The sequence below is a fragment of the Stegodyphus dumicola genome, chromosome 4 (genome assembly GCF_044657685.1).
Source record: "Stegodyphus dumicola isolate Sdum_Otavi_A_Nest chromosome 4, ASM4465768v1".
NCBI lineage: Eukaryota > Metazoa > Arthropoda > Arachnida > Araneae > Eresidae > Stegodyphus > Stegodyphus dumicola.
In genome coordinates this window covers 204152867-204172835 of record NC_140771.1, presented here as the reverse complement: position 1 = coordinate 204172835, position 19969 = coordinate 204152867, and the positions used below count along the sequence as shown (strand labels likewise).

General features: G+C 30.9%; 1 protein-coding gene across 2 annotated transcripts in view; it reads right to left on the bottom strand.

The window, feature by feature from the left end:
- Nucleotides 1-2683: 2683 nt before the first annotated feature.
- Nucleotides 2684-19969, bottom strand: part of LOC118203336 (putative ATP-dependent RNA helicase DDX49) — a 35634-nt gene continuing 18348 nt past the window's right edge. The window contains exons 4-7 of one of the 2 annotated variants that reach the window (XM_085815909.1): nucleotides 18187-18461; nucleotides 6380-6534; nucleotides 4117-4317; nucleotides 2684-3019 (exon numbers count right to left, since the gene is read on the bottom strand). In XM_085815909.1, coding sequence (XP_085672035.1) covers nucleotides 2799-3019; nucleotides 4117-4317; nucleotides 6380-6534; nucleotides 18187-18461 — 852 coding nt within the window. In that variant the 3' untranslated portion in view covers nucleotides 2684-2798. Of the gene's footprint in view, nucleotides 3040-4116; nucleotides 4318-6379; nucleotides 6535-18186; nucleotides 18462-19969 lie in introns of both variants that reach the window. The other variant, XM_085815910.1, reaches the window with a different exon arrangement.

The following is a 19969-nucleotide window of genomic DNA, read 5'->3' as shown; positions in this document are numbered from 1 at the left end:
CACCATCCGTTATACATTAAATGCGCAGGTGAAAACGTATTCTGCACTTGCGCACACGCATATGGGCAGTAGTCAAGGTCTTACGTGCACGCGTAAAACGCCTGTGCGCATGTGCCAACGCGGCGCATGCACAGAAAGTTTTTCGCTTTGAGGTCCGGATTGTAGATCATTCCGGATTATGGGTGTCCGAATTAACGACTTTTGACTGTACTTGTAACTTAATCTATTAACATCAGAATGTTTTACTTAACACATAGTTTATTGTTAGTTACGTATAAACGTTAATATTTTGCTCTTCAATTTGTGTATGGCTTCTGAATATACAATTTAAATATTTTAGCCAATTTTTGACATACGGGAGACACATTTTTTTCCTATTGTGCTTTTATAATAAATATAATATTTTCCTAAATATTAGTGCAGAAGCCAAAGGAATTTACAAAAAGTTAGATTTCATTACTTTTACAAAATTAGTTTTTTTATTTGAAAATGCCCAAACATGAACACTTGTATTATTTCAAAAATTTTTGTAATTAGAATGTCTACAATCAGTGGTTTCTAAAATAAAGGCTAAGTAAGGATTTTATCTCAATGCATTGAGAAAATGTGCATTTTGAATAACAGAATCATACTGATATTTAAGTACTGCTTTCATGAAGCATTCTAAAATTGTTACTCTCAAAATGTAATCTTAAAATTTTCTTCAAATGAAAATTAGTATTCTCCTAAAATCTGTAACTGAAATATCCATTATTTTTTACATTACTGTTCTGCAATGAGATAGAATATTTTAAAGCTTGCTTTCTTCATTGGGAATAATAATAGCTGTGGAGATGGTCATTACTGCATAATGACTGTCAGATTACCAGTGTGATGAGTGGTGGTAAGTAGCACATCTGACTTCTTATAATGATTAGGTACATTTGTGAGGTTATGTAATACTTGCTGCATTATTGAACTCAAGACACATTTATTACAATTACAAGAAGTTCTTTAAATACATACATAATTCATGGATAGCATAAAATGATAATTGTAATGAAATAATAGTCTCCTCATGCCATGAGAAGCCTGCTAGCCAGAGGGTCTATCTAGTCGAGAGTTCAAAGGCATTGTAGGTCTCTCTATTTGAGAGTTCAGGAGTAGTCTAGGTCTTTCAAGTTGAAAGTGCAGAAGCCTTCTGAGGTCCTGTTCCAATGAAAAAAACCTTCAGACTGATTTTGCCACGTCTCCTTCATTTTTCTGTTGTATTTTACATCCTCTGACTCGTTATATCTGGAATGATATCAGAGGAAAAACAAAATGATTGGTTCGCCAGCCCTCCTGAAATCAAGAGGTTTTGATGACAGACACAGTGCAGAATGCTAAAATCTCCTGACACTAGTCGTGAAGTTATGTCTTTTGCACTGTCAACTGGAACAAATCACTGCATCTGCGATGTCACAAACATGTTGTGTGACACATCGTAAAAGGCTTGGAAACTGTGACTTGCGGGAACCATACACATGGTTTCCTTATCTTTGTGTGGTCTGCCGCAGCTATAATATACAGCAAGAAATGAGATTACATAGCTTATTTTTTACACTTATTTTCTCTTAGATACAAATGCAAATTTTTGCTACATTTTTTTAAAAATGATATTGATCATTTATTAGAACAGTATTATAAAATATTCTTTATTGTGCCAGCTTTTTTTTCCTTTTGATTAATTTTTTATTAATGATGCAGCAAAGAAATTGGATTTTTAAACCGTTTCTTTTAAATATTATGCTTACATTACTGGTCCATTTTTGCCACCGATGAAGGGCATTATATGACTTATTCTTAGTTTTCACAGTGTAGTTTTGTTAATTTAACTTAAAATATATTATGAAAAATTAAATACAGCCAAAAATAGAATCAGCATCAATAGATTATTTTAGTGATTTCTTTCATTTTCCCTCAAACATTAAACTGTAAAACATGGATATTTATGATTGATATATAAGCAACTGTTATTCTTATATAAAAAGCACACTAGAGTAATGAATCTAAACTTTTCAGGTTAAACTGCCAATTCTAGTAGAGATACACTACCTCACAGTAAATTATTTATGTGATTCAATAACACACAGCATTTAAGGGGGTTACTCGAGAAAGGCAATAAATATATTATTCCAATAGCAGCTTGTTTCAACTTATGATCTTTTTTCTTATTCTTATTATTTACATTTAACAACATCGATAAGTGAATCTTTGCTTACCTTTCTTGATGACTATCTACAGAAATGCTTGGAATTCCTTTTCATTTTTATCACACAGAAGCTTTATTTACAGCCATGTACAATTGTCTGCTTACATTAGAACATTCATCATGTTTCTCGGGTTGCTACTACATCTATCTCAAAAATTCACAATGCGGTAAGAAAAATATAACAAGCTAAAAGTAAAAAACGCTGCGCCCTCTCGTGGCCAGCTACATAAACTGTAACACAGCTCCATGAGAAGTATACATGAATTAAAAAAAATTAAAACCTTTGTATAGCTTGTTGTACATTTCTGCATAGTAAGCACAACTACTGGTTAATCCACATTTACATACTTATATGATGATTATTTCTTTTTTACAAATTTCATGTGCTTATTTTTCATTCAAACTCACGATTTATACTCATAAAATTTGCTTTTGTAATATGATGGAGCATTTGATTTAAATGCTTTATTAAATGTTATTTTTATAAATGAAAATTTGAATACTGTTATGTGCAGACACATCAATTACTCAAAATACATAAAAATATTATTATACAAAATCATTTTTATTCTGAGCATTTTTTCTTCTTTGAAGTTTTCTTATTTTTCAATTTTGTCCTTTTCCTTTTTTTGAGTTCACTATGCAAATGTTCTTGATTACCATCAAGTATACGTTGTTTTCTTGCATTTATTTGCTTTCTTTCTTCTGTGTCTAAATCTTCAATAGAAATATCGGCTTCTCTCCATGCAACTTCAACTTGTGTTAAAATACTGAGTATCTTTTTTTCTGAAAAAACCATAAAATTCCTAAACAATATAAAAAAAATATAAAATGCATGGAACAAGGTTTACATATCTTAGGAAACAAGACACGTTTTTTAATATTTTGACTGCTACACCACTTATATTTTATAATTATTCAAATAAATGATGGTAATGTTGATTAATAATGCTAAGCAGGTCTTCAGAAGGCTTTTCAACATGATATAATACGAGTGTCAAAATAGTAGCAAAATGATATAAAAACAGAACATTTAATGTTTTTTTAAAGAACTTTCTTTTATTTTATTAAATTTTAAAACCTTTTATACACTGCTGAGCTTGATTGGCAAAATATTACAAGCTCCTTTGTTTTCTTTTGATATGCATGTCTAAAATATGTAACTTTTTTTTAAATGTGAAATAATTAGAAGAGAAACACATTAATAAAAAATTTTAAATTAAGAAAGAAAGAAAAAAAAAAAAAAAAAAAGAGCAACCGTAGTTTTGCATAGATTTTGAATAACATTCTATCGATTTCTAGGGTAATCAGACACAAGTCTCGTTTCTCTTCTTAAGGGGTATCAGAAACTCCTAATAAGTAAGCCATAAAAAGTTTAGATACTTATGAGCAGTAGTCCTGAGAAAAGGTACATCGAGTATAAAAAAAATCACGTTTGGAGAAAAAAGCGTTTTTATGTAAAAATCCTCGTTGATCAAAGCAGTAGATGACAAATTAAAACTAGATTTTTTTACAGTTCTAATTTTCATAGAGATTAAAGAATGATATTTATAGAAAGATAAAAGTGTAGAGAATTTGAAAATGCAAAAATCCAAAATCACAATTTTTTGAAGATTTTGGGGTTAGAACACCCCTTTAAAAAAAAAAAAAACTCGCCCCACTTTTGTAAATGCTACCAAGAATGAAAAATTGTAAGAAAAATAAAAAAAATTGCAGAAATATTACTTTTTTTTAAAGAAATGTTAGGAAATACACTACATTTAATAAATATCTACAGCATTTATAAGAAACATCAGCAGAATAATACTTTTATGATAATGAAACAATAAAATATATATTATTTATTAGATAAATTTAATAAGTTTAACGTAATTCACTTTTACCTGAAACCTTGAATTCAGAAAGCTGAGTATGAATTTCTTTTTCAATGTTTTTCAGGGCAATAATATCACCAGGCATAACAAATGTTATAGCAAGACCTCCTCTTCCTGCTCGAGCTGTTCGACCAACTCGATGTATGTAATTTTTTGGGAAAGGAGGTACATTATAATTGATTACCAAGTCAACCATTGGAATATCCAAACCTATGTATATATAAAAAGCATATAGATTTTTTTTTCTATCATGAAACAAATCTTAAAATTTTGCACTAAAACACATTATTACAAATTGGTACATTATTTACAGTTATCATTATTGAAATGAATTTTATAGTTAATGATAAACAGTCAAGTTCAGAACATAGATTTAATTAATAATTCCAAAAATGCATTAAAATTAGAGATGTTTATTAATTGTAAATTCTGGTTAGTAGAAAAAATAAATCAGTGCCTAATGCACACGTTCCATCTGCTGTGAGTACAGGCCTGCCGTGATGGTTTGGCCCACTGGCAGGAGCTCATTAGTGCACCACTTGGTGACTAGTCCACCAGATACAGAGCATGATCTTGCATGGGTGGAGAGAATGTCTTGCAGTGTGAAGCACAGTGTCCTGTGGCGATAACTAATGTTTGGAACACCTATGTCTGTCACACTGGAGCCACTTTTCATCGCTGGTCAGTACTCTATCAAATATGGATGCATTGCGATGGTGAGTAGGCAATAACAAACAGGCAGTGACACACTGTTACATTTTTGCATCGGACAGTGATTGGGGTACCCACTTTGCTCAGCTTGTATGCCTTTCCTATGTGGTGCAAATGGAATCAGATACCTGGAAGTGTGCAGCAACTTCACCACATGTTTGGCGGCTGTCACTCTCTATGGCTGCTCTGAAGGCCTCATTGTCCAGCAGCCGACTGATGCGTGGTGTATCGCTAAGAGACATTTTCCTTGACCTGAACTTCTAGAAACATTTGCCTAACAGTCCATTCATTAACAGCGTCATACCCAAAGGCCTGGCAAACTTGGCGACTTGATTCTGCTGCTGACAGGCCCACTATAAAATTATACAGCAAACAACTCCGAATTAGCACCTTTGACACGTCCATTTCAATCAGTCGCTGTGTGAGTTATGTTTTAAGTACCGATGCAATGTCCTTTTATACTCTTGGTTAATGTCCGGCCTCTCATCCCAACCACTTCAGTGCCAAGTTGGCGACTATTTTTATGCTGGGGTTCCCTCTTCCAATGTCATATCAGAAATGGCAAGAACTTTTTTGGTTACCTAGTATTAAGTAATCTGGAATTGATCACATTGTTGAAAAGTTAATATTCCATAAACTTTTGAGATGCATATATTTCTACATTTTTATTTTTCTAAAATACAAATTGTTATTTTATTTCAATATATACTGGAATGCAAGTTGCATGTGATGTAAATAAACAGATTTTCTATTTGGTGTCGGTGTTCCTTTCCATTTTTCTGAACCACATAATATAGTACTTGAGTCTATAAACTTTTGGGACACAGATTAAATAGAACCTTTTTTTTTATTGCAGTCATCTAGGTATCCCTTCATCAATGGAACAATGTATTTCCATTTATCTCCAGCTAAATAGATTTCATGCAGGGTTCTAAAACTTGTTAAACATTGAGCCATACGCCTTGGCAAAAGCTAGTGTACATTATGTTTTTTAGTTTTTTAAAGTTGTAAATCTTGGTTTATTATTTTATTTACTGTTGGAGCAGATTTTTAAAGACTTTGAAATTGAATTTTGCATTGCAAGATTTTTCTCTTATTACCAACAACTACTGACTTTAGAACACTGAGAAACTGAACAACTGAGAGTTTGAACAAATGAGAAACATTAGAAATAATACATATCTTTTTTCAGGTATGTTGGAGTCTTCTTTCCATGTAAAAGCAGTTATTGACAGCTCTTCCTTTACAATCAACAATGTTGCTTATTTCAGACTTAAAAGTTTTAATATTTTGCATTTCAAAAATTTTTTAGATAATAAAACAGGAATATTTCTCTTTGGAAAGTTCAATAACATTTCCTTCAGTCCACAGCTTGTTTATATGCAACATTTAAAAAGAAGAATAAAAGTAGCAGACAATATTTCTCATTTCAGATAATTAGCTGTTGTTAGAAATTTTTATTCTAAAACATTTACTTTTTAAAAAATTCTTTATTGGAATCATTCTAAAAATGTTTTAACACCCTCTGCAGTTCTACATTAAGAAAGCTTTAAATACATACCTCGACTAGCAACATCTGTAGCAATGAGAAGTCTTGATCTATTAGATTTAAATTTGGAAATAGAAGCTAATCTTTCCCATTGCTTCATATTTGAATTTAGAGCAACATTTTCAAACCCAAGATTTTTTAATGCAACAGATACTAGTTGGCACCATCTGCAAGACAGTAAAATATAAATTAAAATTACAAAATGCCTACTAGTATAACAGTACATAATAACTAATTTTAAATATTATTTCACTAAAAAATATAAATTTGTACATAAAAATAGCATTGCTTGTAGGACAACCTCACAGAACTGGTTATAAATATATTTAAATTTAATTTTTGTTTTTAAAATCACTACACTGTTTATGAATTACTAGCAAGTGTCTCACATACTGATCTAAGACGTAACATAAAACTTCACTTTGCAATTTTAAAGCAAATTTACTTAACATCTGTAACCAGTTTTACATTATTATGCTTCTCATTTTAGGACTGTTATAAGTTTCAAAAGGGATACTGCAAATGCACTTTTCGCTCTTTCAAACAGGATGTAACACTCAACTACTTCATGTGACTAGTGCAAAAATAAGAACTATCTGCCTTTATAGAGGATTTTCTAAGATTGAATTATCTACATTTAAGTTACACATAGGAAAATTTATAAAACTGTCAATTCAGCTTAATCATTCTGACAGAAATCAAATACTAAATAAAATTAACAAAATTCAGAAGTTTTAACCACTTGACTCCTGGTAGGTCTCTTTTTCATTTTTTAAAATTCCTTTGGGAAATTAAATAAGAAAGTTCAAAAATGGCATTCTGAGTTGACATTTTTTGCAGTCAATATGCTAAAAAAAACTTATCACGGAGAAAAAAATCTAATTTTTTTTAAGGGGGGGGGTAGCTAAAATTAAACAACAGATTTTGAAATATATCAGTTAACCTTCTAGACTCAGATTCAAAGACTCTTATTTTAGACTTATACGTTGAGATTGCAAACATTTTCCTTCGTTTTCGGAATGAGAAGTTGTTTTCAAACAGCCTTTTGCCAACACCATAAAAGTAGGTTTGCATGGTTGTCAGTTACTGTTTCTGTACTCTTGATTAAGTCACTATACTTGTGACTTTTTTAATGTTTTTTTTTTTTTTTTTTTTTTTTTAAAGTTTAAAATTATATATTTCATTACTATCAAATATTTATTGAACTATAAGTAATTTCTTTTTTCTTTTCAGCTAACATAAATGCTGGAAAATAATCTATTTTTAACAATTCTTTTTCTTCCTCTCCCATAAATTATGCATCCTAGAAGTCACATACTGACATTACCAAATTGTGACATGCTAGTAAAATATTAATTTCTTTAAAAATGAAATTATTAAACTTAAATTATTTTAAATTATGGTGCTTTTTCTTAAAGATGCTAAGACCTACGTTGTTCTATAACTCTATACATCATTGAAATGACAGCGTCTATTTTAAAGGCAACAATACCATTCCCCAACCTCTAAAAAGATTACTAATATTTTCAATAATTCTAGACTTTCCTTAAACTGAAGTGCTTTTTTCATTTGAATAATTACACACATTAGTTCTCAGATATATATCTATCACATCGTATAACGAAACCATTTAAAATTGTTTCAAAGCTTTTTGATTAAAATTTCCACCTTCTCCTATATACATGTGTATACCAAAATACTCAGCACAACATTTCCCAAACTTTTTTACTCAGGAGAACTTTTTAGAATAAATTGTAATGATGGAGCTCCTTGGGCCGACTTTGTGTTTTACATAGTGTCTAGAAGTAATATTAAGGTGCAGGAAGAGGGGATAGATAGTAGAGAAATGTAAACAGATATCTAAATAACTGTGCAATATCCATGCAACGAAATTATTTTAAAACTTTGAAATTCAATATTCCACTTTATTCTCAACTACCACCAACTCATATTGTCATCAAAATTCTTCCACATAGAAAAATTATTTCACAGTTCAATAAATCAAACTAGTTACTTTACAACAGATTATTGGTGACAGCAACAATAAAAAAAGTTCATATAATAGACACAACTCCTTCAGATTAATCATTACATCCAATTCAATTTTAAATGCATATTCATTCATTATATGTTATACAAAATTTTTAATATTAAATACAGAGCACAATTTAAATTAATTTCTCTAATTATAGTGCAACAACAGGTCTAAATTAAGACATAATATAAAATAGCATATAAATGTTTAATGAGACACATATGATAGCATTTTCTGGTGCAGTTTTTGAATTTGAAGTTCAAATGATAATTACAGGCAAATGCCAGTTTCTGCATTTGGGGGGGGGGTTGTATTTTGTTTTGGTATTTGCAATAGCTGGTGAGCCCCACTTAACAAAGTTATGCAGTTGAGAAATGCAGGAATACTAATTTTGATTTCTCAATCAAGATTTTAAATTCATCTCGCAAATGCAGCCAGAACTTCCCTTCTGGAGAAAAAAAAAAAAAAAAAAAACAGTTTGCTGGGCCATTACAAATTATACCAAAAGGACTACATTCTGCTGTGTTTAAACTAGACGATTTTTTTGTTCAGGCTGAACACATTCAGAGCCCATCTAAAATAATCAAGCACCTTTTCTTGAATTGTTAAATAATGTTCAACGAATTCTTTCAAATCTTTGAGATGCATCTGAATTTTCTTTTGTATTTTATCTTGAACCTGGATGTTATTTTCACTGAAAAAACTTTTGCATGTTTTTTTGGGTGAGGGATGCAGGAAGGAAGCAATCTAAACAGTAGGTAAGTTTCCTCTGTATAACAAAACGCTTTGGTATTTGCATAAAAAATCATGGCACCTTTTTTTCTTTGCAATAATAGAGTCATTTGCTAAAAATGTTGGCAAAATATGTCAATTTATATAGCCCAATTTCATCATTTAAAATTGTTGGCAGTGGAAGGTTATTTCTTCAAAAATCCTGTTTATTTCCACATAGTTCCATCAAATGTGTCAGCACATTTTCTTGAGACTTTTTTATACAGTGCTGTGTACATATGGGTTTGTAACGGATTAAATACACACAGAACTGATAATAGCCTGATAAAATTTATTTTACCAAAAGAAACACTACAGTTTTGGAACTTGACATAAGAATATTCATACAGCTCTTCTCAGTATCACAGAGTACAACCAGTAGTTGCACTTCAAGCTACTAAGAGCATTAAACATAACATATTGCAAAGTTTATCTAAAAGGGGAAGGTTATACAGATATCTCAGTACTTCAAATTCAGCACTGAACTAACAAGTGAGAAATTGATGCTCTCTCCAGTCTTATATAGTTTACCCCCAGTCGTCAAGAAATCTCTACTATCTTTCATTTCTCAATATTACTGGAAGGCATATGAGGGCCAGATATGGTATGTCACCAAATGGTTTCCAAATTTAGGGATTTTTTTAGCGATTAGTCACCAAAACTATTTCCAGCTTGGTGATATCTTGCCAATTTAGCGACATAGCCATTTACTCAATGTTAAATAAATACACCTACACCTGTGATCTTATTTTTACAGCAGAGCTTCTGTCTCTTTCAAATATTTTATGTTACATTACACAAAAAATACTACAATTTCACTAAAATTATTTACATAAATACAAAATTCATAACAATAGTTTATTATTTTTATAGTACCATTCAATTCTATTATATCTAGAGGCAAGTGCATGTCTACCTACCTGCCTATGAAAAATGCAATGACTGCTGCTCCATTTCTTTGTTTTATTTTTAATTTTAGCAATAGCTCCCGCAATTTGACCTATCAATGTCTTTGCACAACCAGCATAATACCTGCATGCACAGTTTTTCCATGTTGTTTTATTTGATGAGAATAATTCGTCTAGAAGATTTTCATACCCTGGGATTAAAAAACAGTTTTTTTAAATGTCTGTGTCATGGGATTGAGGCCCCCACAGTGGTATAAATCTCTCTTTGAGGGATCCTGTGGACAATGTCCGGCCCTCCCGCTTAATACGGAGGTTAATTACAGGTTGTTGTCTTAGCTGCATTAAGTTGTAGGAAGGGTTTACAAATTTGATGATGGTGATACCCTGGGATTATAAATATATATACAGTAGAATTCTAGAAATCCACAAAGCTTGGGACCAGAGGTTGTGCAGATTTTAGGATTTTGCGTATTTCAGGACAGAAAAGATAAATCATAATATTCAGACTAAAAGTGTAAAATAAACAAGACATATTAGATACATTTAATTAAATTATTATATACATTATTGCAATAACTCGTTATATGCATTAAATTATTATTACTGTAATTTCTGAAAGAAACGCTGCGGCTAAAAAAACTGTTTAAAGTGTTTAAAACTTAAATTTTCAGCGGGTGCGGCGTTTCAGTGCACTAAAAATAAAATATCTCCTACGACGGTTATCGTACATAGTTTGAATAACTTTGTCATTGTACATAGACTGATGCTGTTCCCACACAAAAGACCACGCAGTTGCTTTCGTATTTCCCCTTCAGCATGAATTGATTTTTCTTGGCATTCTGCCAGATACAGATCCCATCAGTTTGGGTACAAGTACTTGTTGGATAGTTTTTAAGTAAGAAGGGAGCGGAAACATTTTTGAAAATGGCACCTAAACGGCACAGAAGCTATACTGCTGGTTTTCAGCCTAATGCAATTTCATGTGCTGAACAAATTGGAAATAGAGCAGCAGCTCAAGAGTTTGAAGTGGACGAGAGATGTATTCGACATTGGAGAACTGAAAAAGAAGAACTTAAAAATATGTCCCAACAGAAACGAGCCAAAAGACGTGGTACTGTAAGGCGACCGAATCTAGAGGACGACCTTGCAAACTGGATAAAGCAGCAACAAGGAACGGGAATGGCAATTTTGACTGTAAAAATTCGCTTACAAGCAAAATTTACAGCAAAATAAATGAACATAAATGGTTTCAAAGGAGGGCCTTGCTGGTGTAGCAGATTTATGAAAAGAAAAAATATTTCTGTGCATACTAGAACAACAGTCGGGCAACAATTACCAATGGACTGGCAGGATAAAAAGGCATATTTTCTAAAATATGCGATAGATATTATTGACAAAAAAAAAAAAAAACTTCTTCGGTCACAGATAATAAATATGGATGAAATGCCGTTAGCTTTTGACTCTCCTGCAAACAGAACTGTTGATGAAACTGGTGCAAAAACTGTATCTGTGCTTACAACGGGGCATAAAAGAACGTCATTTACATGTGTGTTAGCTTGTGCCACAAACGGTGACAAGCTAAAGCCGATGATCATTTTTAAATGAAAAACTATTCTGAAGGGAGATTTTCCTAATGACGTAATTATTTGTGCAAACGAGAACGGCTGGATGTGCGAAACAATCATGCATGAGTGGCTACAAAAAGTTTGACAGTGTCGTAAGGTATCTTTTTTTCCAACCAAAAGGGTTATTGATAATGGATTCAATGCATGCTCATTTACTTGAGTCTGAAAACCAGATGTCAAAAATTGTCTACGACCATAGCAATAATTCCTGATGGTTTGACAAAAATCTTACAACCATTAGATATGTCAGGTAATAAATCCTTCAAAGCTGAAGTCCAAAAGCGGTAGGAGTGTTGGATGAGTGAAGGATTGCATACGTATACCAAAAGTGGTAAAATGCATAGAGCATCTTATAAAGAAGTTGCAAAGTGGGTAGGAAGTGCGTGGAAACCGGTAAAAACATCGTAGCAAGGTTCAAAGAAGCTAAAATTATATCCTTAGATAAAGAGACTGTAAACCAAGAGGATGAATGTGACGATCTGGAAGACTTAGATCAGGATTTACTAAATCTTTTTAATTCAGATACTGAAGAATCAGATTTTGGTGGCTTCATAGGATGTATAGTTTGCTGTAATTCCTTTTGTAAGTAAAATTTAAAATTTCGTTTTGTCATCCAAATTTAATATTTCGTTGTTGCAACATTTTTTTATAACATATTACAAATATGGACTTCTTTAGTGGGTAAATATAAGTATATTCGTGAACGTAAATATATTTTCAACATTTCTTACCTTTATTTTTGAGTTATGGTTTCATTTCATGCATTTTTCTTAACTGATATGTCATATATCAGAACATAGAATGAGATTCTGAATCTATATGGCCCCCGACGATGTCATGCTATTGCGGCATTTCTGCATAATTTAAATTTTTTTCCCGCCATTTTTCTCGAGTGTGGCGTTTACGCTGATACGGCCTTTCTTACAAAAATTATGGTACATATATATATTTATTATATTATTCATTGTATTATATATACACAGCATCGAGGTTTGCCGATTTTCGCTTTACCTCATGCAAAGATTTCCGGTTTTGGATTCAAGTGTTAGAATCACTGTTGCTGTAAAATTTCAACAGCTCTTCTTTATTTTTCCGTATACAGTCAAAAGTCGTTAATTCGGACACCCATAATTCGGAATGATCTATAATCCGGACCTCAAAACTAAAAACTTTCTGCGCATGCGCCGCGTTGACACATGCGCATAGGCGATTACGCGTGCGCGTAAGACCTTTTACGACTGCGCATAGGAGTGTGCGCAAGTGCAGAATATGTTTTCGCGTGCGTGTTTTATGTATAATGGACGTATAAGCTAAAATTATCTAATTATCTATTTCAGTTAATGTTGATGATTGCGATGTTCCTTAATTTTTGAATTGGATCCGGCTTATTATTTTTTGCAGACTGTAAGAGCAATTTTATAAAAGTAAGCTTAAACTTTCGATTATATCAAATAGAATTTCCGATATATATTTGTTAATATGTAACGGATCTAAAGCGAAAGTATGTTTTGAAATCCGAAATCTGTTTATCAATTTCACGCTGCTCGGTGGGGGGAACGCCGCCGCGAGCGCATAATGAATTGGAAGTTGATCTGTCAGCACTATCCTTATCTTCAGCACAGATGTTTTTATATTATTTGGCTTATAATTCCTTACCAAATTTAGTATTTCATCTCGATATGCTCCGTCTTCGATATGATTTAAAACAAGTTCCTCGTCATTATAATTCGCTTCCGATAGCGAAGAAAAGTGACAGAGGTTATTGAAAACGAAAAAATTTCGATTGACAAATTAGTCGGTGTTCTTGACACAGCAATTATAGGACTTGAACAGCGGAACTTTGTAATTGAACAAGAAATTATGTCTGTTTAATAGAATTAAAGAGAAAGTATTATCACATGAAACGAAGCAAAACTTAAACAACTTACACTGAAAGAAATGTTTAATAAAGTAAACAAATAAATATTAAGCTTTTTCTTTTTGCAAATTTTGATACCCTTTAGATCATAATTGTTCTTTATTTCATTAATTACGGTTTCATATTTTTAATTTTAGAATTTCTGCATGCCATCTAACGAGATTTAAACTGATGATCTATAATTCGGAATCGCCGAAGTCCCGACGAGTCCGGATTAACGACTTTTGACTGTATCATACATAATCGTATCAAAATTCTATATGATTCTGCTATAAACCGAGGAGTAGCACCTGTCTCCATTTTTTGCAGAATTTTCACTTTTTGCATTACCGTCAATGCAACGTGTTTACATTTTTCAACATTGCAAGCAGTAAAATTACGAGTGCATTTCTCATTGTATAAAAAGGGCTGAAATTTAAAATATTCTTAATTTATCCACAAAATATCTGGATTAAAGGAAAGGCAGCACTAAATAATATCATGAAATAACAAAGCTCAGAAAATACAGCAATGTGAATCGTGAACTTGAAAGAAGAGTTGAGTGAATTGTCTGCTTTCTTACCTCGATGCAGATTAGAGGGGAAAAAGCTTTTATCATGATGTGAATAATTTGGTATTTCCGTTATGACTCATTATTATTCGGTAAGTATTTTTTCTTTGATATTTCGTACTCAATGCTGTGGTTTCCAGAACCTATAAACTGAACGTTTATATTTTGAGAGACAACGTGGATTTCAGGAGTTGGCGGATTTTCGGTATTTGACTGTACTAGCTTAGTATAATACTCTAGACTCTAAGGGTACAAAATGTATGAATCCAGTTCCTAATAGAATTACTAACATCAGGGCATAAACTAAATAAAGGGGTACAATAGATGTTATAAAATAAGCTGAATCATAAGCTTCAGATCCTAAGAACTATGTCCTAAAGAACCACTGAATCCCCGTTTTGTGATTATATAATGATTTTCCAATTCATTTTGCCTTATGAAAGTTACACATCATTACACTTCTTGCATAATAATAAAATGCATTATATTTCCTGCATAATAATAAGTTCAGCAGAATGATGAAAAAATTAAAACATTCCATTTCTGAGATAAATATTTATTATTGCCATGAAAATAAAGATGCCTGATCTGCCTCAAAATCTCAACTAAAGGATTTTGTTCTTCTTATCACTATATAGAGTTTGACTTTCTTTAGTAGCATATACTAGTATTAAACCCTGATGGAGCAAATTATTGCTTGTCACAAAGTAACTAGAGTGATCTGAGAAGGAACAGCCTCGTGCTTGACAAGATCAACTGCCACTTATGGTTGTGCAACCGAAAGTAACAGTAAATTTGAAAATTTAAACTAAGCCTAGTAGTTGAAGACTACATGATAACTAATTCTGAGATGACTCAGAACTTCTTACCAGCATAACAATTTAAATGATGGCAGTTATAATGCAATTTAATCATCAAAACATCAATTTAATCTGAGTATGGTGTCAAATAACTATCCAAGCATATTTGGCAATTCATTTTTAGATTTAACATATACTAGGAATATAACTGCAGAAATCTTAAACTATGTATCTTATTTCTCATATTACTGAACAATTTTACACAGGGATGTTTTGAATGAATAAATGTAATAAGTAAAAAATAAAATAAAATAGAATAAATATATGCATGTGTAAAATCTTTTGGTAAAAATCTATTTCAGGGTACCCTTGGCGAAAATTGGCGATTTTTTGGCACCATTCCTGTTTATGTGCAACGCCCTCCCTAGTAAAATCGCATCCAAAACATAATGCAATAAAATAGAATTAAAACAAAAAATTTGAATTTAACAAACATTCTCTGTGCATAAAAAGCAAATTTACGGTAAAGTCAAAATTACCGTAATTAAATTTTAAATGAAATTGAATTACAAACAAATGATTAATTTAACTAATTTACAATGCAACTTAATGCAAACTAATCTACAATATCATTTAAATTCAAAAATTTACATTCAGCATATGTAAATTTTTGAATTTAACAAACATTCTCTATTCGTAAAAAGCAAACTTAAAGTTAATTAAATTTTAAATGAAATTGAATTACAAATAAATGATTAATTATTGCTGCGAACTAATCTACAATATCATTTATGTAAAAATGATCTAGTAGATTAGTTCGCAGCAATAATTAATCATTTATTTGTAATTCAACTTTAAATTTGCTTTTTACGAATAGAGAATGTTTGTTAAATTCACATTTCATTCCTTGCAGCAATGGCACAAGAGAATTATTCAAATTTAATTTAACTTTACTATATTCTTTTGAAACAATATTAAAACAAAAAATATATAATCACAAAAACCTGCATTTTAAATTAAACAAGGAAATAACATAATGTAAATACATGTTATCTAATCTACACAGTACAAAAAGGAAATATCGACCAGCATGCAAAAACTAAAATTATCTAAACTAGAATCTATATACTGCCGTCATCACATAAATTCGCAAAAGTAAAAATGAAATATATCCTCCATACAGCCAGACTGTCATGACATTTCTTTCAAAAATCCGATTTTTACTATGCCTCACATACCTTCCATAATGTTGATATGAGCCTAGGCTTCAAAATTTTTAAATCTCACTGTAATTTTCTGAGAGATGAACAAAACCATTTAAATCATTTACACACCAGTCAATCAATGTTTTCTTTCCCATTCATTACAATGTGTACAGAAACTTCAGGTTTATCATACCACCAGAAGGCATTTTACGGTATAAAGCACAAAATAAGCAACGTACTTCATAGCCAACATCCAACACATAAATAAGTCCTTACAAATATTTTCCCCAAAGTCAAAATTAACGTAATCATGCATTACAACCAATCACATCATAAATGGGGTTTCCATAATGTTCAATACTCATGTTACCATAAATGAAACAACTTGGGGCGATAATCCAAGGGGTACCCTAATATATAGACTAATGAATCTTTTATTTGTTTTATTTGTTCTATAACATCCTCACACTTCTGTTAATAATCCCATGGATTAAACACCAGTAGCTCTTTAAACTAAAAGAGAAAGCCTATTCTCTTTTTTTTTTTTTTTTTTTTTTTTTTTTTTTTTTTTTTTGACTCACTGTACAGTTTTTTGCTATTGAAAATAATACAAAGTATCTCCGTTTGTTTAAAGGCAATTCCAAATTTTAATCAGACAATTCCCAACCAAATGAATGACTATTAATTATAGTTAACACAATAACTTAAGCAAAGAAAACTAAACATAGTTTTCTCTGCTTAAGTTACTGTATTAACTATAATTAATATTCATTTGGGAGTCTTTTGCGTTATGCAATTATTAGCATAAAACTGATAGTTTTACAATCACTAGCATAAAACTGCCACCTTGTCAGTGCCAGCATTGTTTGAAACAGAATAAGATGTAAATACCATAGAGATCAAATAGCTTTGTAATATCACCCCCAGGGGAACTGGATTGGATTACTTATATTATGGCAAAGCACATGAAAAATATATCTGCCTAAGGTTAAGATGCATACATGTAAAACTCTTTGGAAGAAATTGTGTCATATCCACGTTGTTAAACATGGGAAAGGGACACAAAAATTTCCACGTAGCTAGCCTACTGCCAGATTCCAATTTAAGTTACACTATTAGCATTCATATGTTTCCCTACTAACCCACTTGTGGGCTTTTATCTTTCTTAGGAACTAGAATTAAAAACAAGTACTCTTCAGTGGGAAATTGGAAAAAGTTGCATTAAAAACTATGTGTATGACCAACATGATTGTGCATTATGATATATCTTGAATAACCAATATATAACAACAGTAGACAAAGAAACTACAGTATAACTTCATTACGCAAAGAAACAAGAAATACAATTTGACAAGATAGTATAATTTCAAAAACACAGCACAAAAGAAGAGTAGCAAAATCTTGTGAGGTTTTGATCAGTGAAGGCATACAACCTATAATGATTTCCATCTGAATGAGAATTTAATATGGTGAAAGGTGTCTATGAGTCATACAGACATATATAAATTGAATGATAAGCTCAAATACAATCATCAGTGTATAAGATTCTCTTCATTTAACTCCAGCATTCATGACAGATAAGGAAGATGATACTGAAGTCATGGAGAATAAGATATGGAAAAATTGTAGCATTACAATTAAAGAGGTGAATTACTATTATATATTAATGCTAGAACAGCTAATTACCTTACTCGGGATGAGTTGAGTAGAAGAATAATTCTCTGACATTGATGAGATTTGATTGATGGTGCACCTGCCTAAAAGAATTTTTTTCCTGGCTGTATTTATGTGCATGCAAAGCACTGGTGTACACTAAATGAAAAGAACCCTATATCGAACAGTGTTAATGTAACAATTTCACTGATATAATAAATATTTTATAGACAGAAAATTCTGATTTTCCACTGAATTTTATAGAAAACCAACAGATCCTACAATTCATAAACTTATAAAACTAACTGCATATCTGAAACAAAATCATAACTTATAATTTATACTAAAACTCACCTACAATTTTTTGTAAAAACAATTATGGAACTATCAGGATTTTTTTCTTGAAAATTGTTAATAACTTCTACAACACTAGCATTCTTGACTAGTCTGTGGGGAACTAACACATAACGCTGATCCAGTTTTTCTACAGTCAATGTATCAGAATCAGCAGTCCACACAAATGGCTCAATACAGCTTATTTTTTTCAGTTCTTCAAGATTTTTTGACATGGTAGCACTAAACAATAAGGTCTGTCTTTTCGATGGTATTGCCTGAAAAATCACTTCCAGCTGGAAGATAAATAATACATTTTATTCAAATATTACAATGTGCAAACTATTATAACAATAATAATGATAAAAATATTACAACAGAAAAAGAATAAGAAATTATAAAATTATGCTTCTTATTTTTATGAAAATAATTTATTTAATATCAATTTCATTGCATATCAAAAAATAATGTTGGAAGTCTCACAATTATGCATAAAAAATTTCATTCTTTTAAGAAAGGTAAGTTTTTACTGTTGCACCTCTGAATAAATCAAAAATTTGACAGTTGAAATTAATATCATACAAGGATTTACTCTAACCAATTTTTAGAGTTCAAGTTATTATACATAGTATGCATGTTTGCATTTAACATTTCTTATTGTTACACAATACATAATTTTTTTTTTTTTTTTTTTTTTTTCCATCTCTGCTTTGAACACTTCCCTCCTCAGCTGTTATTTATGTTAGATTTAAAATGTAATCAGCAATTTAAGAAATTCAATTTTTATTAATTTTCTTCAAATATTAAAAAAAACCCATGCATTCAAAATTTGAAGCACCACTTTATATGAAATAAAGCAATTCAATGAAATTTAATGATTAAATTAGAATCACAAAATAATGAGCAATTTTACAGTAATAATTTAATAATACAGAAGAAAAACTAAATATGACCCAAAATAAAATTTATAAATGCACCAGATCTTGCTCGAGTAATTGCTACCAGTTTCAGTGCGTGAATAAAGAATGATTTAATAAAAACCTTGTAAATACAATCAATAGGTAAAGTACATGTTCACTAGACACTGAGAAGCTAATTAAAGCACTTGCTGCTCAAAGAGCAAAAATATGAAGATTTAACTAGGTAACAAATAAATCAAACTATGCAGTTTTAATTTTTACAGTATTATATTGTAAAAACAAGGGGAAAAAAATCTGAAAGAATGTGCTGTAGAAAACTGAAGTAAATTCATTTCGTGTGTGTTTTAAAACTTTATACTACCTAGTAATTTTGAGTTTAGTGAAAACCTGCTAATGCTGCATCATATTTTTAATACATTTGTATTCTATTTAGCTATGGAAAACCATATCATTTTAGAAACTGTTAGTATACAAAACTATTACAAAATGAAATTTTTTTTATATTTTTTATATAAAATCATGAGTGGTACTTAATCATGTAATAATCTGTTCATGCAGTAAAGGGTAAAATTTTTAAAAAGAAGTCCATTAGGGAGCTCATATTTTTCTGACTTGCAGGGGGAAGGAATTCCTAAGCTGGTTCTAGGTATAATTTGAATAATAAATCGGCAATGAAATCTAATTTTCAAACACATTCATTGTATGCTAAAAGAAATATCAAAGGGAGGAAAAATTCTTGCTTGGAAGGAAAGCAGAAGTCAGTCTTGATTCCAAGATAAAAAAATGATATTCTTTAGATATATTACAAACACAAAAAAATATTCTTAATTCAGAGATTGATAATGATGCAATATGTGATCTACCACTTTCAGTTATTCATTTTT